This window comes from Pristiophorus japonicus, chromosome 8 (assembly GCF_044704955.1).
Source record: "Pristiophorus japonicus isolate sPriJap1 chromosome 8, sPriJap1.hap1, whole genome shotgun sequence".
NCBI classification, from domain to species: domain Eukaryota; kingdom Metazoa; phylum Chordata; class Chondrichthyes; family Pristiophoridae; genus Pristiophorus; species Pristiophorus japonicus.
Window position 1 is genome coordinate 73,523,575 of NC_091984.1, and position 27,842 is coordinate 73,551,416.

The following is a 27,842-nucleotide window of genomic DNA, read 5'->3' on the forward strand; positions in this document are numbered from 1 at the left end:
AAAACGGCGCAAATACTGTGGAAAATTGAGCTCATTAACATGTTAAACACTACACAAATTTAAAAGGGGGGCTTCAGGACAGTTGGGCTTAAAAAAAAACTCTTTTTGTTAAGACTTTTGCTATGTTTTATTTTCAACTGGCTTTAATCTTAAGTATAGTCAGCAAAGCCACACCAATAATGAATATTACTACAGCTGGAAAATTCATTTGTGATTGTAGGTGCAAGTGCTATAACTGAGGTGAGCTTATAATTCATCACTCAAGAGTCTAATGGTGTTGTGCACAACTGTTACACTGTATGCCTCAGAGAATTAAACATCCCTCCACCCACCGATTTCCTGTGGGTAATCTTTCAGACCGAACACCAAGAATTCTAATGTCTAAATATAGCTGCCTACAGCACACATTTCTGTACGAGCAGCATTTATTTTAACTTTACTGTACAGAGAGGCCTGTCTGAATTATTATATTAATATCTGAAAGTGAAACTGCCGCCACAGAATTATATCACAGTCCACTCAAACCCTGCACGCTCATAGTAATCTTGAAAACATAAGCATAACATTTTCAAATTTAATAACACTTTCATAACTAACCAGAATGGTAAGCATATTTCTCTGGCTCTGAACGTACAATAAGGTGCAAGCTCAATTGTGTTTATTATCTTCAGAACTGAAGATTAAATACAAATGAGGTGAACTATATGAGTATTAGGAAAAATTTACACCTGTCTCAAGTAAATCCTTATTTACTGTTACCTTCATTACCAGAGGTCATTTGGTAAAATTAGATACAGGTATTGGAAATATTTCCTTCATCTGAAAAAAATTCCAAACTGAATAACTAGCATCAACAGTAACTAGAATGGGCATCACTACATCAACAAGTTGCATGGTCATGGATGGGATCGTTCATGGAGCTTATGGGCAGGGTCAATACCTGTAACAGATTACCAAAAGAAAACCACCACGACAGAGATGCCATGCTGGCTTTCATAGCAAGTTCAACCTGAAGATGATAATTGTGAAAGAGAACATTTCTTTCAAGTTTCTATCTTACAATTTTAGTACCAGATACAAATCAACAGACAATCTGCACATAAACGTGCTAAGTACATTGCAAAGCATTTTTCAATGAAGATGCTGCAACTTTAATACATGGCTTGGTAGTGATTGCAGACTGGGAATCAGAAACTTCATTTGAAAATCTCAACTTGCAAAGAGTTAAAGTTGTTAAATAGAATTAAAAATTATTCCACCAGTTTAACAAAACATATTATTTTGTCTGCCATTAACTTTGTTGCACGGTGTTAAATACATGTTTGCGCAAAGTACAACCCTCACCAATGTCTGGTGCTCAAGGCAACAATATTAATGAAAACTAAGCTAGGTATGTTTTCCTATTCCACAGGTGTAAGATCTATATATCCCAATTCAATTAGACATCTCTTAGAAGAAAATATTTCAAATGTATTAAAGAATCAGATCTACAGCACATCTGATTTTTTTTGTTTTTTGAAAACTTTGGTTAGCTTTGACACAATATTCAAAGCTAATATCACTGACGGCTTTCACTGAAATGACTGAACATAAAACTGCAGTACTCATCATTAGTTAATATACCCAATGTCAAAGCCATCAAAAGAGACTTTACTAAATATAGGTATTCTCGTCGAAGCCACTGATGGCATTTAACTCTTACAACCAATTCCCTAGGTGGTTTAAAGGCAAATTATTACAACAGTCTTAGAAATCTAGTTTTTAAAGGACAGATGTTCCTTTGCAGAGTTTATAAAGTGAATACTGCTAGAGTATGGCCTCAAAATTGATGTCCGCCCTTTTTTCGGCGGTCCCGGGCGGCACCTACCTTTTTAGTGCCCATTGCTACCGAGTACCGTCGGGAGCCATTTTCGGTGAGGTTGTGTGGGCGGCAGCGGCAGGCAGCGAGAGTCGGTGGGCGGGAGCGAGCATCAGCATCAGTGGGCGGCAGGTGCAGGCTCTCGAATCAGAGAACTTCGCAGGCACTGCAACGCGCATGCGCGAGATTTTTTTTTGTAGTCTTTTCACCCACCTGACGTCATTTCGGCCGCGTTTGAGGCTGATGGGACATCTGTGCATGCGCTTAAAGGCACGCCACTCTTTTACAGCTGTGAGTGGGAGAGGGAAGAGTGTGAGTTGGAGATTGGAGAGGGAAGAGTCTGAGTTGGAGAGGCGACAGTCTGAGTTGGAGAGGGGACAGTCTGAGTTGGAGAGGGGACAGTCTGAGTTGGAGAGGGGACAGTCTGAGTTGGAGAGGGGACAGTCTGAGTTGGAGAGGGGACAGTCTGAGTTGGAGAGGGGACAGTCTTGTAAATTGAGAGCCACAAAGTCTTGATAGCCATTGAGGATGAGTGGGCAAAAATCTGCAATGAAGACTGTCAAAACCATGCCCAGAGCCCCCTTGTTTAATGAGGAATTGGAGGAGCTAGTAACGGAGGTGGAGCGCAGGTACAAAGACCTCACCCGGGATGGTCATGGCAAGCCTCCACCACCACAATACCGACGCATTTGGAGGGAGATCGCTGAGATCGTGTCTGCAATAGACAACGTTGCACAGGATGGGGACCAATGCAGGAAACGTTGGAACGATTTGGTGGCGGCAGTAAGAGTGAGTAAAAATTTATTGCCCCCCTCCTGTCCAACTCCAAAAAGGTTGTGCACCAGATGTGTGTGTGTGTGGGAGTGTGTGTGTGGGAGTGTGTGTGATGGGCATCAGCAAAGGGGCTAAAGGCTGCAACGTTTGTTTGTACAGAAGAAAAATGTATCCAAAGCAGCAAGCCCGAGTGCGATGGGAGGGAGCCCAGCAGAGTTGGTAGAATTGAGCAGGCTGTAGGAGCGTGCATTGGCATTGGTGGGTGACCTCCGCCGTGCAACCACAAAGGTTGATGCAGATCTGGTGCTACAGCATGGTAAAGTTATACTAATCTCCGGTGTGAGCCATACTCATGGCATGAAAGATCATGCAATGTTAAGGCAATCGCAGTTTAACGCACACTTTGTCGGCCATATTTGGTGTGCCCATGTAGAGATGGAACTCCTTGTTGGCATAATGTGAGATGGCACGGCTCATGTCAGCTTGACCAGCACCAACCTCCCCTCCCCCTACAGACTGATATGTTGTCCTCTACTTGCAGATGATGACTTGGACAGCACTGATCAAGGCACACCATCCACCACTGCCATTCAGAGAAGCCATCAGAACCCAACGTCTCCCACCCTGACGTTGTCCCCAGCCCAACAACACAGCGGCTCCTTCCTCCACCTCCGCCCCGATCACTCATTTCCACCGTACCCACCTCCGCCACCCAGAGCCATGAAGAAGAGGAAAGAGAGGAGGGAGAAGGGCCCGACTTTGTGGCCATTGAGCTCGAGGAGCTGGAACAGGATGACAGCAGCCTTCTGCCATGTATGCCAACTGTCCGCAGAACCTCGGCGTTGGACTCAAGAGTTTCTGGAGTTTAGTACGGACTACACACTATCAAGCTCTACCAAGCACAGGGGCCGTGGTGCGAAGGCAAGCTAGGTGCCAGAACCTACCAATAACAAGCAACCAGCTGAGGATACAGGACGGCTCTCTTTTATTCAGGAGATGGTGCAGCTATCACGGACGGGTGTAGAGATAGGTCGCAATATGCTCCAGACCATGGCTGGGATCGCTGGCAGCATCGCCACCGTCACTCAGCAGCATGATGACAGGATGGACCGGCTCATTACTGTGTTGGAGCGCACAACCGAGTACGTTGAGGTGATGAGGCAAGAGATGGCTTCTGGACGCATAGTTCAAGCCCCCGACCCGGCACCACCAAGGCAGACAGATCCAGAGGAGCAGCAGATCCCGGCACCTTCGGTCGCGCCCCCTACCTTCTCACCAAGATGCACACGTCTGCAGAGATCCCGCTGCCCTCCTGCACAATGTCAACCAGAGGCAGTGAGGGGCAGGGGAGCGGGACGCTGTTGTGTAGGCGGGGTGAGGAAGAGGAGCTAGTGCATCGCTTCAAGGCGGGGGCGGGGTAGAGGGGTGGGTGTTGGTGATGTAAATGTTCCTAATGTAATAATGTTATATAACCTGTTATTGTAAACTTGGTAATGCACTCACATAGAATGACCCTCTTGGTGAGTGTCCCGATTTTATCGTCATATGTGGTGCCTTGTGAGAAACACATCTGTCCCTCAGGTAATCTGCTTTATTAGGAATATTTTCCCATCGTATCTGACTGCACTGTATAATGGGTCCTGTCATCAGGCCATCGCAACACGACAAGGAAGGGTCACCAATGCAAGAAGGCTGCCATTTAATTACTCTCATTTTACATACTTGCAGGGCAGACCTTAAGGCTTGCACTTCAACCCTCTTTTTCTGAAGCCAAACATGGCGGAGTGCCACCCCTGAGATGACATGGTCATCAGTTACATTGAAGTACATTAAATGTATTTTCCCTTGTTCCATACTTCATGTAATGCTCTTCTGACTATCAGTTACAATGATGCGCCATTTCTTTATATCTTCTAACTCTCGCTTATTCAGCCTGACATAATCCCATACCATCTGCGCAGTCACAATATGTGCCTAAATATATTCCGCATTAAGTGCTCTTAAAACTCTTGGGAGGACATCTCCACGGAGACTTTACCATCTTTCGCTACTCATTGCTGCTTTCTCTACTACACCTTCCCTTCAACGGTGTCATATGGAGAAACATATCTGAACTCTTTCTGTGCGGGTTAAGGTTCATCACATTACTCTTTATGTGCTGAGGGTTATTCGATCTTTCAGATTTATTACATCTCTCAGAATAGAGTTATGTCCGTGACCACAACAAAGCACGCTGGGTACAGGTATTTTGTGATTAAGCAGAACAGATTTTATTAAGAAGTTTCCTTTCAGTACAAAGAAATAAAACTTAAGGCGATAGTGACAGTCTATTCGTTGAAACCTCAACAGTAGGCCACTGAGTCATCGTGGATCTTGTCTCTTGCTGTGTTCCATTAACTGTAATCCTTCCTCAGTATAATAGCACTGCCCCTAAAGTCGAACAGCTGTAACTTTATACAAATGCTCAGAGTCTGCAGCTGTCTCAGGCTTACAATATATTATTCTAAGTCTGTGCCTCTGACCTTCTATGTTATATCTAGTGCTTCCCTGAGAACTTTTAGAAGGACTGTGTCACAGAATTAATTAATGAGCTTGACTGTACAAAATGTGACATGCTGCATACTTTTCAGTTATTGATAATTATTTGGCCTTGGCCATTGTGGTTCTAAATGAAGGTGGTTCAGCAAGGTATAAAAAAAAAGCTTAGACACATTTTAGTCGCTTTTATCACATACCAATCAAATATGAGTTATCAATAAACTAAAGCAACATCCAGCAAACGTTTTTCTGGCAGTCCCACTCATAGGGCTCAAAATTGGCCAGGAGTTGCTCTGTTTTTTATTTGGAACAACTTGATTTTTCTGGAGTATCTTAAAAATCCCCATTTTGCACATTCAACTTGCGCCAGTGTAAGTTAGTTAGTTACGATTTTTTTTAGTTTAGTTTAGTTTTTATCAAAAGGGGGCGTTACCAGCCACCTACGCCAGTTTTGGCCAGCTAATAGTTACTCCAAATCTACTTAGGCCAGCATATGTAGCCATTTCAGAAAACCCTTGCAGAGAGTTAAGAAATCAGTGCAGGTAGGTACATCGGAGGCCAGCAGAACCTAATGACTTGACGAAAGAATGTGAATAGGATCAAACAGCTATATAGGACATCATATGACAAACTTCGCAAAGTTAATTTACTATACAACAGAAGCATTCATGGAAGCTTAAACTACAAAAATAAAAGAAGTAAAAGATAATTGAATTAAATTGCCCTAAATCTTTCAATTAATTTAAACAACTATTTGTTTGCAATGATTATACTGGACCAAAATTGAGCCCATATTATCTAAATAAAGTCTACTTCAATAAATAAGAGATTCTCTCAGTGTTCCTCCGTCACTTGTGTTCTTCTTTCACAATAGCACCAGGTGAATAGGCTTGACAAATGGTCACCACTATTCACAAGAGACAAAACATATTTACATATTTTTTTCAAAATATCCAGAAGTCCAGGAAAATGACAAGTCATTAACAAAGTTCAAAAATAGCTACAGTGCATAAAATTTCAAACTTGAGGTCGATCGCACCGGGACGCCACTTGGCTAGAGCTAGGGTCCTACACACGCAGCGGCTGCAGCACGCACACAGAGAGGCTGGGGGCGAGGAGCTACTGCACATGCGCAGACACTCCACTGCACATGCGCAGACACTCCACTGCACATGTGCAGATGTCCTGGCACTATTTTCAGCGCAGGATGCTGGCTCCGCCCCCGACTTGACTGGCTCTGCTGCGCGAAGACCGAGGAGAGGCCAGAGAGCGGCCAAAGTGGGGAGCGATTTATTTTGGTGCACTTATCAACGGAGAAAAGCGGCGCATCTCCAGTAAGTGCGCCGATAAAAGGATGAGCCAAATTTGAGCCCATTATGCTGCAGCATCTGCACGATACCCGCAATGTGCAACACTGCAGCACTCGGGGCTCTTCTCCCTGCCACCCGATTCACGGCCAGCTCAGACCTGCTTTTTGCCAACGGTCCTTCTGGCGGGCGGCTAGTCGATCCGAGGCCATCATCCCTGACCAAAATGGCCAATTTCCAGCATGTGCATGCGGTATGACGTCATGCTGGCGGAGCCCTCTGCGACCAATCACCCGCAGAGATTGTGGACGCCAGATGGGCGCTTCCGGACGAATCGTTCAAAAAAAAACTAAATTTCCGGCGGAACCTCGGCAGCTGCGGGCACAACTTCCACCAATTTCTGCCCCTATATCTTTCATGTCAGATTAATACATACCATTTTCTGGCTGGTCCTTGATATCCTCACTTTCCTGGCTAGGACTTTCAGACTGACCTGAATCTGAAAGACAGAAAATATAAGCCAATCTATTAAAATGGATCATAGAAACTTCATCAGAGAAGCAGACCCTGTGTCACTGTTAGTTCCACATTAGAGCTATCTATTCTAATCCCTGCTCTTTCCCCGTAGGCTTTAATATTTTCCTTCTTCAAATGTTTATCTTACTCCCTCTTAAATTTCATGATTAACTCAAGTTCAGTTGCTACTTGTGGTGATGTGTTCCATAATCTATAATGTTGGGGAAGGGGTTCTTTAGAACCATCTCGGGTAGACAGAAAGTTGAATCAGGCCAACATATAATGGGATAAAATGAAGATAAATTATCTTCTCAAAAATGCAGTAATATTCTGGCGATTTTATTGTCGACAAATATGATTGGTTGTAAACCATGGGCTAACCAGGTGACCAGTCACACACTGTACTGGGGCACTGGTCTGCTGCAGGACCTGTGATTCATTGCACAATGAGTTCTCAATCTTTGCCCGGTTGTCCCGGTAAAGGGCTAAGCTGAAGTCCAACTCCTATCATTCTGGCGCGTCATGACCTTAAAATAGATATATTTTGCCATGTCTGCTTATAGGGAGAATTATTTCTCTATGGATGGTGGATGATCATTTTGTATCCTACACAGAGCTTCCTTCAATCACAATGCATCTCAATTCTTCTTCTAACCAAATTAATTGTTGCCCCATTGATGTATCTATATTCTTTGTTGTTCAAGTGGGCTCATTCACCAGCTAGAGTGTTCAGCTATTGGTCTTTGTCAAACTTTGCAAAGATCAGAACTGTGATATCAGCCAGTGTCTAACACACTTGAACATTCATCACGACTGCATCCCCTCCATTCATATTGCACTACTATCACACTGGAAAAAATTTCATCCTGTGACCATTCTCTCTCAGCCCCTGGGTGTCGGGGAATTTCACTTCTGCAAAGAGCAATGTCTTCAAACACCTTTTTTATTCAAACCACTCTCTCAACTCATTTTGCCTGCCAGACGGGCTTCTAGTAGTCTTCAAGGACACTTCATTTAAAGGAACAAGGCAACTTTGTCTCAAATCATCATGGCATATATGTCCTCATATGGGGGAAGTCTCCATTACACTCATAGTCCTGTAATATTGTCTACTCTCCTTCCATAGTTAAAAAAAGTATTCAATAAGCACCATCATCATCATCGTCATAGGCAGTCCCTCGGGAAGGAACAGCATCTCTGAAACCTCGCAGTCTGGAGGAAGAGGAAGCTTTGGACTTAATAAGCAGATTTATGTTCCACCATGGAGGGTGGAGAAATGGCCACCTATGGCTGAGGAGCCTAGGAACCCAAATTCATCAAACGATCTAGGATTCAGGAGCACTGATCTGACAGCGGAGGACGCTTTCGCACAGATGATGATGGATAGCTGGGATGAGTCCAATCCATGCATCTCCAACACAATACAGGAAGTTTTGCATGATCTGCAGAATGCCTCGAGACTATGGCAGCCTGATAAACACTGCAGCATCAAGGTGCCAGGAACATACGCACGGACACGATGGGCCGAAATAGCCTCCTTCCATGCTGTCAACTTCTATGATTTTATAGGAACATCGGAGTGGATATAGGCCATTTAGCCCCTCGAGCCTGTTCCCCAATTCAATGAAATCATGGCTGAACTGCGACTTAACTCCATATACACATCTTTGCCCCATATCCCTCAATACATGTTAACAAAAAGCTATCAATCTCAGATTTAAAATTAACAATTGATCTAGCTTCAATTACCGTTTACGAAAGAGAGTTCCAAATGTCTCCTAATTTCACTCCTGAAAGGTTTGGGTCTAATGTTAAGACTATATCCCCTAGACCTAGTCTCACCAACTTCTAAAGACAGTGATGGCTTCCAAATTGGCATCTAATGGTGCTGCAAAAGATGTTCTCAACAAGACATTTTCACAGGGCTTCCAAGACCTATTTGGATTTATTCAGTCTGGGATGGCACCAATCAGCAGCACCTCAGACTATGCCCAGCACCAGTAAGCTTCAAGGTGTGGGTGCAGATGTAATTGTCTCTCTTGAATGCAGCAATGAACCACTTGCTTAACACCCTCTCCAATTCCTTCACATGAGGGAGCTTCAGACATGGACCTGGTGCCTTTGCTACTGTGAGTGCCAAGCTGTCGGAAGCAGTTCCCTTTGGAACAGTAGTTACCCTGAGGTGAGATTCACATCACATCTCTAAGGTTCATAGAAACATAGAAAATAGGTGCAGGAGTAGGCCATTCGGCCCTTCGAGCCTGCACCGCCATTCAATGAGATCATGCCTGATCATTCCCTCAGTACCCCCTTCCTGCTTTCTCTCCATACCCCTTGATCCCCTTAGCCGTATGGGCCATATCCAACTCCCTCTTGAGTATATCCAATGAACTGGCATCAACAACTCTCTGCGGCAGGGAATTCCATTGGTTAACAACTCTCTGAGTGAAGCAGTTTCTCCTCATCTCAGTCCTAAATGGTCTACCTCTTATCCTAAGACGATATCCCCTGGTTCTGGACTTCCCCAACATCGGGAACATTCTTCCCGCATCTAACCTGTCCGGTCCCATCAGAATCTTATACGTTTCTATGAGATCCCCTCTCATCCTTCTAAACTCCACTGAATAAAGGCCCAGTTGATCCAGTCTCTCCTCATATGACAGTCCGGCCATCCCTGGAATCAGTCTGGTGAACCTTCGCTGCACTCCCTCAATAGCAAGAATGTCCTTCCTCAGATTAGGAGACCAAAACTGAACACAATATTCCAGGTGAGGCCTCACTAAGGCCCTGTACAACTGCAGTAAGACCTCTCTGCTCCTATACTCAAATCCCCTAGCTATGAAGGCCAACATATCATTTGCCTTCTTCACCGCCTACTGTACCTGCATGCCCACTTTCAATGACTGATGAATCATGACACCCAGGTCTCGTTGCACCTCCCTTTTTCCTAATCTGCCGCCATTCGGATAATATTCTGCCTTCGTGTTTTTGCCCCCAAAATGGATAACCTCACATTTATCCACATTATACTGCATCTGCCATGCATTTGCCCATTCACCTAACCTGTCCAAGTCACCCTGCAGCCTCTTAGCGTCCTCCTCACAGCTCACACCAACACCCAGTTTAGTGTCATCCGCAAACTTGGAAATATTACACTCAATTCCTTCATCTAAATCGTTAGTGTATATTATAAAGAGCTGGGGTCCCAGCAATGAGCCTTGCAGCACTCCACTAGTCACTGCCTGCCATTCTGAAAAGGACCCGTTTATCCCGACTCTCTGCTGCCTGTCTGCCAACCAGTTCTCTATCCACATCAGTATATTACCCCCAATACCATGCGCTTTGATTTTGCACACCAATCTCTTATGCGGGACCTTGTCAAAAGCCTTTTGAAAGTCCAAATACGCCACATCCACTGGTTCTCCCTTGTCCACACTGCTAGTTACATCCTCAAAAAATTCTAGAGGATTCGTCAAGCATGATTTCCCTTTCATAAATCCATGCTGACTTGGTGCGATCCTGTCACTGCTTTCCAAATGAGCTGCTATTTCATCCTTAATGATTGATTCCAACATTTTCCCCACTACTGATGTCAGGCTAACCGGTCAATAATTACCCGTTTTCTCTCTCCCTCCTTTTTTAAAAAGTGGTGTTACATTAGCTACCCTCCAGTCCATAGGAACTGATCCAGAGTCGATAGACTGTTGGAAAATGATCACCAATGCTTCCACTATTTCTAAGGACACTTCCTTAAGTACTCTGGGATGCAGACTATCAGGCCCCAGGGATTTATCGGCCTTCAATCCCATCAATTTCCCTAACACAATTTCCCGCCTAATAAGGATATCCTTCAGTTCCTCCTTCTCACTAGACCCATTGTCCCCTTGTACATTCGGAAGGTTATTTGTGTCTTCCTTCGTGAAGACAGAACCGAAGTATTTGTTCAATTGGTCTGCCATTTCTTTGTTCCCCATTATAAATTCACCTGAATCCGACTGCAAGGGACCTACATTTGTCTTCACTAATCTTTTTCTTTTCACATATTTATAGAAGCTTTTGCAGTCAGTTTTTATGTTCCCTGCAAGCTTCCTCTCGTACTCTATTTTCCCCCTCTTAATTAAACCCTTAGTCCTCCTCTGTTGAATTCTAAATTTCTCCCAGTCCTCAGGTTTGCTGCTTTTTCTAGCCAATTTATATGCCTCTTTCTTGGCTTTAACATTATCCTTAATTTCCCTTGTTAGCCATGGTTGAGCCACCTTACTCGTTTTATTTTTACTCCAGACAGGGATATACAATTGCTGAAGTTCATCCATGTGATCTATAAATGTTTGCCATTGCTTGTCCGCCGTCAACCCTTTAAGTATCCTTTGCCAGTCTATTTTAGCCAACTGACGTCTCATACCGTCGAAGTTACCTTTCCTTAAGTTCAGGACCCTAGTCTCCGAATTAAATGTGTCACTCTCCATCTTAATAAAGAATTCTACCAAGGGGCCTCGCACAACAAGATTGCTAATTAGTCCCTTCTCATTACACATCACCCAGTCTAGGATGGCCAGCTCTCTAGTTGGTTCCTCGACATATTGGTCGAGAAAACCATCCCTAATACACTCTAGGAAATCCTCCTCCACCGCATTGCTTCCCAGTTTGGTTAGCCCAATCAATATGTAAATAGTTGCGGCCCAGGCACCGATCCCTGTGGCACCCCACTAGTTACTGTTTGCCAACATGGGGCTGATTGAAGACTTTTTGGGATCTGGGGAGTGCGGGGAAGGGTGCTGGGCCACCACCAGCAAAGGTAGTCAGTTGCTAGATTTTCTGGTCATGGGGAACTATCCCAGCCAATCACCACTTAAACTTATCTCATTTAGGATGAGACTCCTGAATACAAATGGAATCAATGGGAACTCTGCTTGAACATTCCTATGGTGCAACTTTTCCACTATGAAAGTGATAACGGTATTTCCCCAAGAAAACATGGCATCAGTCACTTGCCTTACACACTAATAAATTGCACTCAAGCTTATCTAAAAAATATTCCCTAGGTGGCCTGAAAGGATTATGTTGCACAAAAACTTAATGTTGTGGTGACCTTGACAGCTATCCAAAGAGATTTTCCAGTCCTTGAGGTTTTGCACAAGACAGCCTGTAACAAATGGCACAGCTTTGCAATGCGCCTATAGAGAAGTGCAGGCAGTAAGGATCGTTTTCCTGTGCCTAGGTAAGAGTGGTGCGGTTTGGAAACATGAGTCCTTCAGCATCAATAATACTGCTCGAGGTATTTCTCGATCGGAAGATGTGGGCCCTGAAAATCTGTAAGATGCAATCCCGGTGCTTATGCTGGAATTGCACCAGCCATCGCCCTCCAGTGCCAGAGTTTGAGGAGTCGGTGTGTGCTTACTGCAGATAGGAGCAAGTGCCTCTGTAGATGCAACTGACCAGAAAATCTAGCAACTGACTGTCTTTGGGGCTGATGGCCCAGCACTCATCCCCACACTCCCCAGATTCCATACAGACTTCAATCAGCCCCATGTTGGCAAACAGTAACTAGTAGGGTGCCACAGGGATCGGTGCCTGGGCAGCAACTATTTACAATCTATATTAATGATTTGGAAGAAGGGATCGAGTGTAATGTAGCCAAAGTTTGCTGATGATACAAAGATGGGTGGGAAAGCAAGCTGTGAGGAGGACACAAAAAGTCTGCAAAGGGATATAGACAGGCTAAGTGAGTGGACAAAAATTTGGCAGATAGAGTATAATGTGGGAATGTGTGAGGTTATCCACTTTGGCAGGAAAAATAAAAAAGCCAATTATTATTTAAAGAGGGAATGCTGCGGTAATGGGGGCCCTTGTGCATGAAACACAAAAAGTTCGTATGCAGGTACAGCAAGTAATCAGGAAGGCAAATGGAAGTTTGGCCTTTATTGCAAGAGGGATAGAGTATAAAAGCAGAGAAGTCCTGCTACAACTGTACAGGGTATTGGTGAGACCACACCTAGAGAACTTCGTAGTTTTGCTTTCCTTATTTAAGGAGGGATATACTTGCATTAGAGGCAGTTCAGAGAAGGTTCACTCGATTGATTCCTAAGATGAAAGGATTGACATGAATAAAGGTTGAGCAGGCTGGGCCTATACTCATTGGAGTTCTGAAGAATGAGGTGGCTCGACAAGGTAGATGCAGAAAGGATGTTTCCACTCATGGGGGAATCTAGAACTAGGGGGCATAGTTTTAGAATAAAGGGTCGCCCATTTAAAACTGAGATGAGGAGAAATTTCTTCTCTCAGAGGGTTGTAAATCTATGGAATTCTCTGCCCCAGAGAGCTGTGGAGACTGGGTCATTGAATATATTTAAGGTGGAGATACAGACAGATTTTTGAGTGATAATGGAGTAAAGGCTTATGGGGAGCAGGCAGGGAAGAGGAGCTGAGTCCATGATCAGATCAGCCATGATCTTATTGAATGGCGGAGCAGGCTCGAGGGGCCAAATGGACTATTCCTGCCCCTATTTCTTATGTTCTTATGTGTAAGGCCAATATTGATTTTTTTTTTTAAATTTGGAGCATTCTTTGAGGGCCAGGTCTGGTGGAGCCCATTACTGTCCCTCTAGAGTCTAATAAACTTCATCTCACTGGCGTACCAGCCTCCACTGCAACGTTGAGTTCTTATTACACTGGAAAGGCCGGAATTCCATTGTAGGAGTCACCCCCTTGTACGAGGTGGTCAAAGGTTCTTCCCCTTAAAAGGCATGTTGGAGAATCCATTTACTAGTGAATTCCGCCAGTCCACTCTCCGAGTTAGAGTAGGAGACTAACTAGACCCCCACGGAATTTCGTGGCTGTTGTCCCCACATGCACTGGTCTCCCCTGTCCAAATCATGCACCACTCTGAGAACATCTAGAAAAATTCCTATCCTCCATGAATAGGTGCAACTTGTAGTATAACCTTAATTAGGAAGACTTCAGGAAAGTATGGCGTTGCAAAAAGCTTTTGCACAAGCACGGATTCAGGAAGGAAATAGAAGTTTGCAACAAGTTCAGTGCAGAAGCAGAGAAATACTCCAGGCCAATAAAGTACACTGTACAGCAACAAAAAAAAAATCAGTACTTCTCAGTTGTAGCATTCAAAAGCCGGCCTAGGTTGTTCAGCAATCATTTCATAAGGACAAGGTGAATGCTGGGGGTGGAGTACCACTCAAAAAGTCATGAAATTGAGCAATTTAAATAATATACAAGTTCAATGAGGTCTCTCCATGTCCATAGCTTAGCCTCATTCTGGCCTCCAAATGCACATGTTGCAAAATGCAGCACACAGCAGGTCGAGCATGCAATGTTTTATGTTCCCCCTCCCCCCCACACACCCCACCACTGCCCCCGTGCCCGCTGCCAGAAACGCCCTGTGCTGCTGGTGAGACCTCACAAAATTGATTCTGAATGCGGCACAGAATTTAAAGGTTACCTTGAGCCTACTACAGCTATCAAACTAGAGCCTGCCTCTGAAGTTTTGTAGTAGAGTTCAAAAGGTCATGACATTAGGATATTGTCAAACTAACACTTCAACATCTTTAACCACAAACAAGTAGAACTCGCCAACCTCTCAACTACCTTACCGTTGTTTAACAGCAGTCAATAATCTCACATCTCTGCAGGACCCATCTTGCTTGTTTGTGAAAGTAAATACACAGAACTATTATAATCCCAATAGAGTAACCACTTAAATAATTAAACAAATAAGGGAGTCCATATTGCAGAATCCAAAATCCGTCTTTCGTTGTTTCTTCGTCTCTGTCACTGCTGCTTCAAAACTATCAACTGAGAGATGCTGACTCGCACTGGGATACAATTCCATGAGCACTTGCAGCCTTCTGCGACCTCACAATGAACATCAGCCAGGCTACCTGACCATAAGAAACCTTGCCGCTGTGTAAAATACTTTCCTCACCCAACATCTACACATGCACAATGTCAGCAGAGGTCACTGGATAATGACCAGCAGTGAGAACTTTGGCTTATTTTTCCTCTCCAATTTCAAAGTGCTGAAAATAACCCTGATGCCCCTTCCTCACTAAGAATTGCCAGTATCAGGGATCAAACAAGGGAATGTCCTGGTCTATATTACACCACGTGGTGAATTCGCCAACCGAGCCATTGAGGCATTTTTTGGCTTGCTTTCCCTTTTATACTTGGCATCTCCAATAGGTCAACTGAGATAAGGAGGACAGACCAGCGTCAAGTGTAAGCCCACATCTGCATTCTCCTTATTTCTAATTTCTGCTTGCTTCAACCTTTCCGAGCTAAGCTCTTTTCTGATCAGTTTAAATTGACTCATTTTTAACTTGGCATTTCCTTTGTATTTTTCCTATTTTTATATTCCTCAGTGTCACTTTCATTCTACGTGGAGAAGAATGCAGATTGCTACCTGCAGATGACCATAGGTACCGATTTTAATTGGGGGGCGGGGGGGGAGGGGTGGATGGGAATGGTGTGTGCTGCAGGAGGTTGCAGCTGGGAACTCGCAGGAACGGGCCACAGCATTCAGGTAAGTGAAATGGGGGGTGCTCTGGATGCGATTGGAGGGAAGTGGGAAGGAGGCCTGGGGCAAGCGAGACCCAAGGCTTCATTGTGTGGTCTGGAGGAGCACTCTTGCGAGTTCCGCAGGCGAGATAAAATCAGGACCATTGCATCAGAGCACCAACACACTGCTATACAGTGTCAGGAGAATTATCTTCACACAATAGGGAATGGCTGCGTGATCATGCCCTTCCAGCAGGGAAGCTGCACTGTCAATTCTTAAACTGGAGTTACAGCAATGTAGCTCTATCCCCAACTTCTGATCCCTACAAGCATGGCTTCCCGGTCAGAAGCACAACATCACACTATCATCTCAAATATCTTGCCAAACTATTTCTAGATTATTGTGTGTTCAGTGGGGCTTCAGGAGCTCTCCTGCCCAGGTTTGTATCTATAACAGTCAGTGTGCTTCAAAAAGAAAGTAATTTATTGTGTGAAAATGCTTTGAGCTGTTTGGAAATGAAAAGCACAAGATCAATGTAATATCATTGTAATACCTGGAGGTCCTTGTGCATGAATTCCAAAAAGTTAGTTTGCAGGTGCAGCAGGTAATCAGGAAGGCGAATGGAATGTTGGCCTTCATTGCGAGAGGGATGGAGTACAAAAGCAGGGAGGTCCTGCTGCAACTGTACAGGGTATTGGCGAGGCCGCACCTGGAGTACTGCGTGCAGTTTTGGTCACCTTACTTAAGGAAGGATACACTAGCTTTGGAGGGGGTACAGAGATGATTCACGAGGCTGATTCCGGAGATGAGGGGGTTACCTTATGATGATAGATTGAGTAGACTGGGTCTTTACTCGTTGGAGTTCAGAAGGATGAGGGGTGATCTTATAGAAACATTTAAAATAATGAAAGAGATAGACAAGATAGAGGCAGAGAGGTTGTTTCCACTGGTCGGGGAGACTAGAACTAGGAGGCACAGCCTCAAAATATGGGGGAGCCAATTTAAAACTGAGTTGAGAAGGAATTTCTTCTCCCAGAGGATTTGCGAAGCTGTGGAATTCTCTGCCCAAGGAAGCAGTTGAGGCTGGCTCATTGAATGTATTCAAATCACAGATAGATAGATTTTTAACCAATAAGGGAATTAAGGGTTACGGGGAGCGGGCGGGTAAGTGGAGCTGAGTCCACGGCCAGATCAGCCATGATCTTGTTGAATGGCGGAGCAGGCTCGAGGGGCTAGATGGCCTACTCCTGTTCCTAATTCTTATGTTCTCATGTTATCATTTATTAGAAAATGTTCTAATCACCAAGAATCTCACAGGATACTGTCGTTGTTCCCCGTGTGCCATCATACACATGCAGACACAAGGAAAAGTTCCACTCGTGCTCATATTGCAAGTTTTAAAACAAAAAATAACTTTTTGCAAGAGCCATGCAAATGTTTCCGGCTCAAAATGTAATCAGCTCATCCAGAGCTTTTCCAGGAAATATCTTCTCTCTAAGGGTCCTTCACAAGATAAGCACTCTTCAAAGGTTGGCAATAACTCACTTGCTTAGCTGACAACAACAACTACTTGTATTTATATAGAACCTTTAACATAATAAAACGTCCCAAGGCACTTCACAGGAGTGTTATAAGACAAATAAATAAATAAATTTGACACCGAGCCACATAAAATGAAATTACGCAGATGAGAAAAAGCTTGGTCAAAGAGGTAGATTTTAAGGAGCATCTTAAAGAAGCAACGAGAGGGAGAGAGATGGAGAGGTTTAGGCAGGGAGTTCCAGAGCTTAGGACCGAGGCAGCTGATAGCACAGCCACCAATGGTTGAGCAATTATAATCAGAGATGCTCAAAAGGGCAGAATTTGAGGAGCGCAGATATCTCAGGGGGTTGTGAGGCTGAAGGAGATTACAGAGGTAGGGAGGGGCGAGGCCATGGAAGGATTTGCAAACAAGGATGAGAATTTTGAAATCAAGGCGTTGCTTAACCGGGAGCCAATGTAGGTCAGCAAGCACAGGGGTAATGGGTGAACAGGACTTGGTACAAATTAGGATACAGGCTGCCGAGTTTTGGATGACCTCAATTTTACGTAGGGTAGAATGTGGGAGGCCAGTCAGGAGTGCGTTGGAGTAGTCAAGTTTAGTAGTAACAAAAACTTAGCTGACAAGTAAAGTAAACTGCCCAGTTGAAGGTTAAACAAACAAACACAAAGAGTGGCCCCACCTACAAAACAGCAATGTAGAACACAAGTCAAATTAAACAGGAAAAATAAATTAAGCATATTCCTGGTGACACCTGTACTTTATATGGGAAAAGTCTCACCAATCTAGCTGTGGATTCTACACCTGAATGCCTTCCTTTTCTAACTTACAAATTAGTGTTCATGTTATTCTTTTAAATCTCTAGAATGCTGTGCTACAGTTTTTATAAAGTTAGTTTTAAACTCCAGTCAAAAATCATTAAAAAGTTTGAAATCCAATCGAGGCCTTGATACATGATCTGGCACATGCTTTCTACGAATGCTTATGTTGTGAACTGGCACCCTGTAAAAACTGAATCATTTGTGGTTAGAATTTCAACTTTTGATCATATCTAAATTTGTAGTTGTAGCTGGAAGAAGCCTAACCTTTGAGGGATCTTAGAAGCACTTACAATTAGTTTTGTGGTTTTTGAAAAAAGACATATAATGACTAATGAGGGAAAAAGTGGCTTTACAGCGTAGCTCTGCCAGACATGATCCTAATACTAATTCCAAAACCATCAGAATATCTACTACAATATCATTTTTATAGTTGTATTTTTTCAGTGCCTTAGTAGCTAATACACTGGCAGTTTGGATCATGAACTGCAAGACCAGAGTTTAAATCCCAATATTATGTCCTACTCCCAGTTAGCCTATTTCCAGGGAGGTTTTGCTGGATTCAGCCAGGGTGCTAAAAGGCACTGAATCGCTGGAATTTTACTGACGCTGAGAGGACGGGATTGGAGGCGGGTCAGCTGTGAAATTTGAAATGATCGACAGCGAGTCAGGACCCCACTGTCAACCCGACTCCACACAAGTCTCCCAGGGGACAGGTCGGTCAACGGCAGGGGAGGCAATTTAGATTATTAAGAATTTGTTAACAGGCACTTAAAAATTATTTTAAGCTCACCTTTAGATTTTAAGAATTCGTTAATGGCTTCCCTGCTGCTCGGGGATCACGTCAGGTAAGGAGGTCGGGTGTTGTGTCAGCATGGGCTGGCTTATTAACTTGACAGCTGCAAATGGTCGGTAAAGCTCAAATTTCAAATGGTGTTCACTTTCCAAGGCAAGAAGATACTGCTTACTGCATTTGGAAGACAGATTGAGCTTTATGCAGCTTGCAAGTGTTTGGAGCAAACTCTCTATCCAGTGTCACCTTATTAGAACAACCTCTCTCACCAGGGACAGATCGCTTCTGTCATCTCAACCTCATTGCCGGATGACCTGCCATAGAAATTGGTGCAGGAGTAGGCCATTCGGCCCTTCGAGCCTGCACCACCATTCAATATGATCATGGCTGATCATGCAACTTCAGTACCCCATTCCTGCTTCTCTCCATATCCCCTGATCCTTTTAGCTGTAAGGGCCACATCTAACTCCCTTTTGAATCTATCCAACAAACTGGACTCAACAACTTTCTGTGGTAGAGAATTCCACAGGTTCACAATTCTCTGGGTGAAAAAGTTTCTCCTCATCTCGGTCCTATATGGCTTACCACTTATCCTTAGACTGTGACCCCTGCTTCTGGACTTCCCCAACATCGGGAAGATTCTTCCTGCATTTAACCTGTCCAATCCCGTCAGAATTTTATATGCTTCCATGAGATCCGCTCTCATCCTTCTAAATTCCAGTGAATATAAGCCTAGTCGATCCAGTCTTTCTTCATATGTCAGTCCTGCCATCCTGGGAATCAGTCTGGTGAACCTTCGCTTCACTCCCTCAAGAGCAAGAATGTCCTTCCTCAGATTCGGAGACCAAAACTGCACACAATACTCAAGGTGTGGTCTTACCAAGGCCCTGTACAACTGCAGTAAGACCTCCCTGCTCCTATACTCAAATCCTCTCGCTATGAAGGCCAACATACCATTTGCTTTCTTAACTGCCTGCTGTACCTGCATGCCTACTTTCAATGACTGATGTACCATGACACCCAGGTCTTATTGCATCTCCCCTTTTACTAATCTGTCACCATTCAGATAAGAATCTGCCTTCCTGTTTTTGCCACCAAGTGGATAACCTCACACTTATCCACATTATACTGCATTTGCCATGCCCACTCACCTAACCTGTCCAAGTCACCCTGCAGCCTCTTAGCATCCTCCTCACAGCTCACACTGCCACCCAGCTTTGTGTTGTCTGCAAACTTGGTTCAATTCCTTTGTCTAAATCATTAATATATATTGTAAATAGCTATTTCATGAGCATCGGTGCCCTTGAAAAAATCTCACCTTGGTCCTCAGAATCCCACCACCATCAGTTCCAACACCAGCAGCATCTGCAACAATGCCAACATTCCCCGCAATCACCTGATGCTGCACAGGACAGAGGCATCAGCACCCGACCACATTGCTGCCCGGGACACCAGGGATGGCCTCACCATGGCCACATTTACTTCACTTAACGCTGGTACACCCTGGCTGCCACATGATGTGCCACGTTGACATCACCCCACACCAACACCATAAAGCATCCCTACAATGCTCAAGCCATTCCTTTCACACTCATCAGCACTGCGAGGGTACCCTTATGTCTCACTATTCACTGCAACTCACTAAACCACTTGCAAAGGTGTACACAAATCTGTCCAAGAAGGCAAAGTGTTGAAAATAAAGGTTGAATGTTTGACAACATATTAACAGAAACTTTACATGAACATTGGCAAAAACACCCAAGTACCTACCCTTGTGTAGTGTTAGTTGGTATGCTTGCACTAGGATGAGGGTGAGTGTGAGGAATGGCTAATGAGATGGGGATGTGATAATGTAGATAGATGAGTGGAGGTGCAAGGTTAAGTTGGTGTAAGGATATGCAGGAGTAGGGTGGGGAAGGCAGAATGATGGGGATGTGATGAGTGGCACAGCAGGATGAGGTTGAGTGTGGCTTTGCAGTAAGGTTTGAGCCTGTTGTAGGGATGGTCCCTTTAAGAAAAGCGGCTGATGATGCATCATCAAATGATGTAATCAGACCCGCTTTCTTTTAATTGGCCTGGAACCTCACTGGGCGGGCTGAACAAGCCCAATCAGTGTAAAATCATTTCTATAGAGCAGGATTGAGCCGGTAACGGGTTGGGGCCCCGCTATGGACGTCGCCCACCTCGCTAGGCGAAATCACGGCCATAGTGTCTGGGAATCAGGACCTTTCCAGAAGGCCTACCAAGTTGACCAAGAAATAATATTAATAGATTTGGTGCAGCTATCCAAAGGCTGGAGAAGATTTTTAAAATGCTGCACTTATTAATAATAAACTTTCTCTGTTCTAAAAAAAGTAAACCTTTACTTTACCTTGGATAAAATCCAGTTCAACATCAATTTGTATCAAACTTTTACCATAAAAACATTTAAAATTAGAATTTTTATACTAAACGTACCATTGTTAAAAAATGATGCACTAATTGAAAAGTTCCACCTTATTCCTTCGACAGAAGTTGTTTAACCAATGAAAAGCACTATTTACGAGAAACAACTAAGAAATGTGGTACAGTATTTATAGTGAAACTGCTTATTGTCGCAAGACTAATATTTCACGACCCTTACTCCAGCATAGCTTTTGCATAAGGCAGAGTTGATGCTGTTTACAAGCCTCTCGCAATCACAATTCAATATGGGAATCCCTTTCAAACTTCCCATTTTGCCAATCTACAAACTGTTTTTAAAGCAACTGTATTTTAGTTTCTCTAGAGAAAAATCATGAGGGGACCAGCAGACCAGTGGAGCACACATGAAACATATTGCAAATCTTGGAGGGAATGCCTGGGACTTAAGATTTAAAATAGCTTAATGTTTGAAATGTGAAAGAGAAATTGGACAAATGATTGGCTATTCCTACAATTTCTTTTAGCAGAATTCCTTTTTTAAAAAAGGGAAAATATATAATTTCATTCAAATGCGAATCTAATAATAATTCGCCATCACCATCGCGTCGCCTGTCTCTCATCGTGTTGGCTCAGCCTTATTTCCAGACAAAAATAAACACTTTAAGACTTTACTTGTTTGTATTCCCCTCAGCACTGTGCTACGCATCAGCAGCTAAAAACAAAGAAACTTTTAGCTGCTCAGACACACTACAGAAGCGCCTTGAACAACGGACCAGGGAGAACATTCACAAAGCCTGACAGTCCGTTCAATGCGAACTTCAGGGCCATAATGCATTCCAAGTCCCTGCACTAATTAAATATGCATTTGCACAGCCCGATCGATGCGAGTCATGGATCGGGTGACACACCTGCGCATCTTGGGCCGAAAGCTCCCAGAAAAAACACAACCGCCTCCTTATCTTTTTTCATAGGCTCTCGATTTCTTCACCCAGATAACTAATTTAATTCTCTCACCCTTCAGCGAAACTGGATTAGGAAAGTCAATACTTTCTTTGTGCTCTGATGGTGGATACTGTGCTTTTTATTCAGTTCTGACCTTTCGACAAAGACAAGACAATGGCATTGGTTCCTACAGTAAGCTGATGCTTCAGGTCTCACAGGGAAGTAAAATACAACAAAAAACAGAAACCCTGCAGGCCTCCCCAGACAGGTGTCCCTATCCCTGGGGAAGGTGAATAAAAATAATAAGATGCAAACTGTATCGATCTAAAAGCAATAAAGTAGGTCTTAAAATACCCCAGATTTAACTCTCAGCTGTCAGCAAATATGGTTGGAATGATGTCACCATAAAATGGATAACTACAGTACCACACAGTGAAGTGCTAACTGTCCTTGAATCTGTAGTTACAGCACTGGATATTGCAAGCAATTTTTAAGCAAAAAGAAAACCACACTAATTTTTAATGTATGGGTTGTTCCCGTGCTGCCCTTTTTGCTCCAGATTAAAAGCCAAGCCCTTGATACTGTAACAGGAAATGGGGCCTCTGCATAAGGCAGGAGCGATGGATCTTTAAAATATTTAGAGATTTTACATGCTGCAGTGAGACCAGAATAGATGCAAAAACAGAAACAGAATTCATGCCATCTCAATGAGGTGCACAAGCCAAAGCCCAAATGTACATCACTGAAATTTTAAGGAACACTTGTAATTGCAGGATGGGTGCTGTTTGCACTGTTGACATTGTCATAGTCCAATCTGAAATCAGTAACATTTTGCTTGCAGAAAAAAGTCTAAAAAATTCATCAGTTTTACAATAGGCACGATCCAGTCTTTCTTCATATGTCAGTCCTGTCATCCCGGGAATCAGAAATTCTTCATAGAAACATAGAAAATAGGTGCAGGAGTAAGCCATTCAACCCTTCGAGCCTGCACCACCATTCAATATGATCATGGCTGATCATGGACTTCAGTACCCCATTCCTGCTTTCTCTCCATACCCCTTGCTCCAGTTCCATTTTGAATATATCTAACGAACTGGCCTCAACAACTTTCTGTGGAGAGAATTCCACATGCTCACAACTCTGAGTGAAGAAGTTTCTCCTCATCTCAGTCCTAAATGGCTTACCCCTTATCCTTATACTGTGACCCCTGCTTCTGGACTTCCCCAACATCGGAAACATTCTTCCTGCATCTAACCTATCCAATCCCGTCAGATTTTTATATGTTTCTATGAGATCCCCTCTCATTCTTCTAAATTCCATTAAATATAAGCCTAGTCGATCCAGTCTTTCTTCATATGTCAGTCCTGTCATCCCGGGAATCAGTCTGGTGAATCTTCACTGCACTCCCTCAATAGCAAGAATGTCCTTCCTCAGATTAGGAGACCAAAACTGTACACAATATTCAAGGTGTGGTCTCACCAAGGCCCTGTACCTATACTCAAATCCTCTCGCTATGAAGGCCAACATGCCATTTGTCTTCTTCACCGCCTGCTGTACCTGTATGCCAACTTTCAATGACCAATGTACCATGACACCCAGGTCTCGTTGCAGCTCCCCTTTTACTAATCTGTCACCATTCAGATAATAATCTGCCTTCCTGTTTTTGCCACCAAAGTGGATAACCTCACACTTATCCACATTATGCTGCATTTTATCATGCATTTGCCCACTCACCTTAGCTTTACAAGTCACCCTGCAGCCTCTTAGCATCCTCCTCACAGCTCAAATTGCCACCCAGCTTTGTATCATCTGCAAACTTGGAGATATTACACTCAATTCTTTCGCCTAAATCATTAATGTATATTGTAAATAGCTGGGGTCCCAGCACTGAACCTTGTGGTACCCCATTAGTCACTGCCTGCTATTCTGAAAAGGACCCGTTTATTCCTACTCTTTGCTTCCTGTCTGCCAACCAGTTCTCCATCCATGTCAATACATTACACCCAATACCATGTTTTTCAATTTTGCACAGTAATCTCTTGTGTGGGACCTTGTCAAAAGCCTTTTGAAAGTCTAAATACACCACATCCACTGGCTCCCCCTTGTCCACTCTACTAGTTACATCCTCAAAAAGTTCTAGAAGATTTGTCAAACATGATTTCCCTTTCAGAAATCCATGCTGACTTGGACCGATCCTGTCACTGCTTCCCAAATGCACTGCTATTACATTTTTAATAATTGATTCCAACATTTTCCCCACCACCGCTGTCAGACTAACCAGTCTATAATTCCGTGTTTTCTCTCTCCCTCTTTTTTTAAAAAGTCGGATTACATTAGCTACCCTCCAGTCCTTTTCTAAAATGCATATGACCAGATCATTGTGTGCTGGAAGTAGGTTTTGTCAACATTTATTTTGTTCAAATCTCTTCGCAAATAAAAGAGTCTGCTCAGATTTCATCCAGGGCTGCAGTTAGATGCTACAACTGGCCTCAGTGCCCTTGGGCTAGGGCATTCCAGCTCCTGATTTCTATTCAGTGATTCCTGCTGAAAGTTTAGGCAGCGAAAACTTACTCCAAACTAACTTAGAATGGAGTAAGTGTAGATTTTTTTACGCTCAGAAAAACCTTGCCTACATTTAGAAAATCAGGCGTAAGGAAGAGAGATGGGGGGCGGGGGGGAAAGGGAAGTTTACAAACATGAAATACATCACTTTTACAAATAAAGAGCCATCATCAATAATAAATGAAAAATAAATCAATAAATCAATCAAAAAAAATTTTTAAATAAAAAATAAAAAAAATTTAAAAATCAATAAATAAAAAATTAAGTTTCTACTCACCGACTGCAGCACCGGGAGCCCTCCAACAGCGTGCTGGGACGGGGCCCCCCCAGTGTGTGTGTCTCTGTCTCTGTCTGTGTCTCTCTCTCTCTCTCTGTCTGTCAGTGTGTGTGTCTCTCTCTCTGTCTGTGTCAGTGTCTTTCTCTCTCTCTCTGTCAGTGTCTATATTTTTCTGACAGCGAAGGGGGGGGGGGAGAGAGGGCGAGGGGGGAGAGAGAGGGAGAGAAAGAGGAAGGGAGAGAGAGGAAGGGAGGAGGGAGAAAGAGGAAGGGAGGAGGGAGAGGAGGAGAGAGGGAGGGGAGGGAGAGAGGGAGGAGGGAGAGTAGAGGAGAGGGAGGGGGAGAGGAGAGGAGAGGGAGGGGGAGAGGAGAGGAGAGGGAGGGGGGGGGGAGAGGGAGGGGGGGAGAGAGGAGAGGGAGGGAGGGGGAGGGGAGAGGGAGGGAGGGGGAGAGGAGAGGGAGGGAGGGGGAGGGGAGAGGGAGGGAGGGGGAGAGGGAGGGAGGGGGAGAGGGAGGGAGGAGAGGGATGGAGGGGGGGAGGAGAGGAAGGGGAGAGGAGAGGGAGGAAGGGGAGAGGAGAGGGAGGAAGGGGAGAGGAGAGGGAGGAAGGGGAGAGGAGAGGGAGGAAGAGGAGGGAGGGGGAGAGGGGGGAGGGGGAGAGGGTGGAGGGAGGGAGGGCGAGAGGGAGAGAGAGAGAGAGAGAGAGAGAGAAGGAGGGAGGGAGAGAGGGAGAGGGAGAGGGAGGGAGGGGGAGGGAGAGAGATGGAGGGAGGGAGGGGGAGAGGGAGAGAGAGAGGGGGAGAGGGAGGGGGAGGGAGAGAGGGAGGGGGAAGGGAGAGAGGGAGGGGGAAGGGAGAGAGGGAGGGGGAAGGAGAGAGGGAGGGGGAAGGGAGAGAGGGAGGGGGAAGGAAGAGAGGGAGGGAGAAGGAAGAGAGGGAGGGGGAAGGGAGAGAGGGAGGAGAGGAGGGAGGGAGGGGTAGGGGAGAGGCGAGGGAGGGAGGGAGAGGGGAAAGGCGAGGGGGAGGGGAGAGGCGAGGGGGGAGGGGAGAGGCGAGGGAGGGGGAGAGGAGGGAGGGAGGGGGCAGAGGAGGGGGGGAGGGGGCAGAGGAGTGGGGAGAGGAGAGGGAGGGAGGGAGGGGGCAGAGGAGAGGGAGGGGGAGGGGAAGAGGAGAGGGAGGGAGGGAAGGGAGGAGAGGGAAGGGGGGAGAGAGGAGAGGAAGGGAGGGGGAGAGGAAGGGAGGGGGAGAGGAAGGGAGGGGGAGAGGAAGGGAGGGGGGAGTGGGGGAAGAGGGGGGAGTGGGGGAAGAGGGGGGGGGGGGAGTGGGGGAAGAGGGGGGGGGGGGGAGGCTGAACGGGCCCCGCCGACGAGAAGAAGCCGGTCCGAAAACTTCGGGCGGGGCCGACCCCCAGCAAGATGCCGGGCGGGCAGGCCCCGCCAAAGATGTGAAGAGGGAGCAGACCGGACCTGAAAGGCGGGGGTGGGGAGAGGGAGAGCCGGAGCGGAGCGGGAGCTGGAGCTGGAGGGGGGGGGGGGTGGTGAGGAGCGTCAGGCAGCGGAGCGGGAGCTGGGGGGGGGGGGGAGAGCAGGAGCGGGAGCTGGGGGGCAGGAAGGAGCCTGAGGGAGCGGGAGCTGAATGGGGGCGAGCGGGGCAAAAAGGGTGTGGGGGGAGCCGGAGCCACAGCCAGAGCAGGAGCTCGAGGAGGGAGGTGCAGTCCGATCTTCGCCGCCCCAGTGAGGCCATTCAGCCAGGGCTAGGGGCGGCGTGCTTTGGGCCCCTCCCACCCAGTTTTGGGCGCCTGGAGCTACTGCACATGTGCGCACACTGTAGCGTGCATGTGCAGAAGTCCCGGCACTGTTTTCAGCGCTGGGACCTGGCTCTGCCCCCCAAAGATTCTGCTGCGCTGCGCCGAGGACCTGGATCGACCTGAGGGAGTGGAGAATACCGAGGTAAGTTTTCGGTGCGGTTTTGAGCGCGGAAATCAGGTGTGGCTCGCGGGGCTGCGCTGTTCTAGGCGCGGCCCGAAACTTGACCCGTGATAGCACACAAAGCATTTGACTCCCTACATGGCAAGTTTCAATCTTGAAGGGACATACTGGTGTATAAGTCGGTCCTGGGTTGTAGCGCAATGACGTCAACAGACAAAGTATAAATCCCTCATTTTGCGCTGCAGCCCAAGACAAATTTATACCTCAATGATCTGAAGCTAGCCACTTCCCACAGGAGGCAAGAGGAACAAAATGGTGGCTGAGTCATCCCAAGCCATTCTTGCATTTCTCTTTGTTGTCTGATAGTCATCATCATCATCATAGGCAGTCCCTCGAAATCGAGGAAGACTTGCTTCCACTCTGAGTTCTCAGATGACTGTACAGTCCAATACAGGAATTACAGTCTCTGTCATAGGTGCGACAGACAGTCGTTGAAGGAAGGAGTGGGTGGTGTCTGGTTTGCCGCATGCTCCTTCCGCTGTCTGCGCTTGATTTCTGCATGCACTCGGCGACGAGACTCGAGATGCTCAACGCCCTCCCGGATGCTCTTCGCTGTGGACAACATGGGCCATTTTCCATACCTCGGGAACCTACTATCAGCAAGGACAGACATCGATGACGAGGTCCTACACCGCCTCCAGTGTGCCAGCGCAGCCTTCGGTCGCCCGAGGAAGAGAATGTTTGAAGAGCAGAACCTCAAATCTGGCACCAAGCTTATGGTCTACAGGGCAGTTGTGTCTGATAAAGACCAGCATTGGCAGAAGCCATACTTCCTGTTTTTTTTAAACTGGGGAATGGCACGTGGTCTTGGAGACATATAGAGAGTGCAGAAACAAAATATGTGAGGGTGCTTTCAGATGATGAAAGGTACCTACTAATTACTCCATAACAACATCCTTCAGCTGCATGTAATTTTCCCTGTAAAGTGCTCACAGTTGTCTTTCTGTGAAGTTTAGCTTTTCAACTCAAACACCAGCAACACTCCTGTACAAATTGGACTAATTTATCAGGGATAAGGT

The 27,842-nt window shown here is 45.4% G+C and overlaps 1 protein-coding gene across 12 annotated transcripts in view; it reads right to left on the reverse strand.

The window, feature by feature from the left end:
* nfia (nuclear factor I/A) overlaps positions 1–27,842 on the reverse strand; it is a 593,806-nt gene that overhangs the window by 288,141 nt on the left and 277,823 nt on the right. For 10 of the 12 annotated variants that reach the window (XM_070886921.1, XM_070886922.1, XM_070886925.1 and 7 more), the window contains exon 3: positions 6,914–6,976. The exons of 1 other annotated variant lie outside the window; for it this stretch is intronic. In XM_070886921.1, coding sequence (XP_070743022.1) covers positions 6,914–6,976 — 63 coding nt within the window. Of the gene's footprint in view, positions 1–6,005; positions 6,078–6,913; positions 6,977–27,842 lie in introns of those variants that run through there. One more of the 12 variants, XM_070886930.1, reaches the window with a different exon arrangement.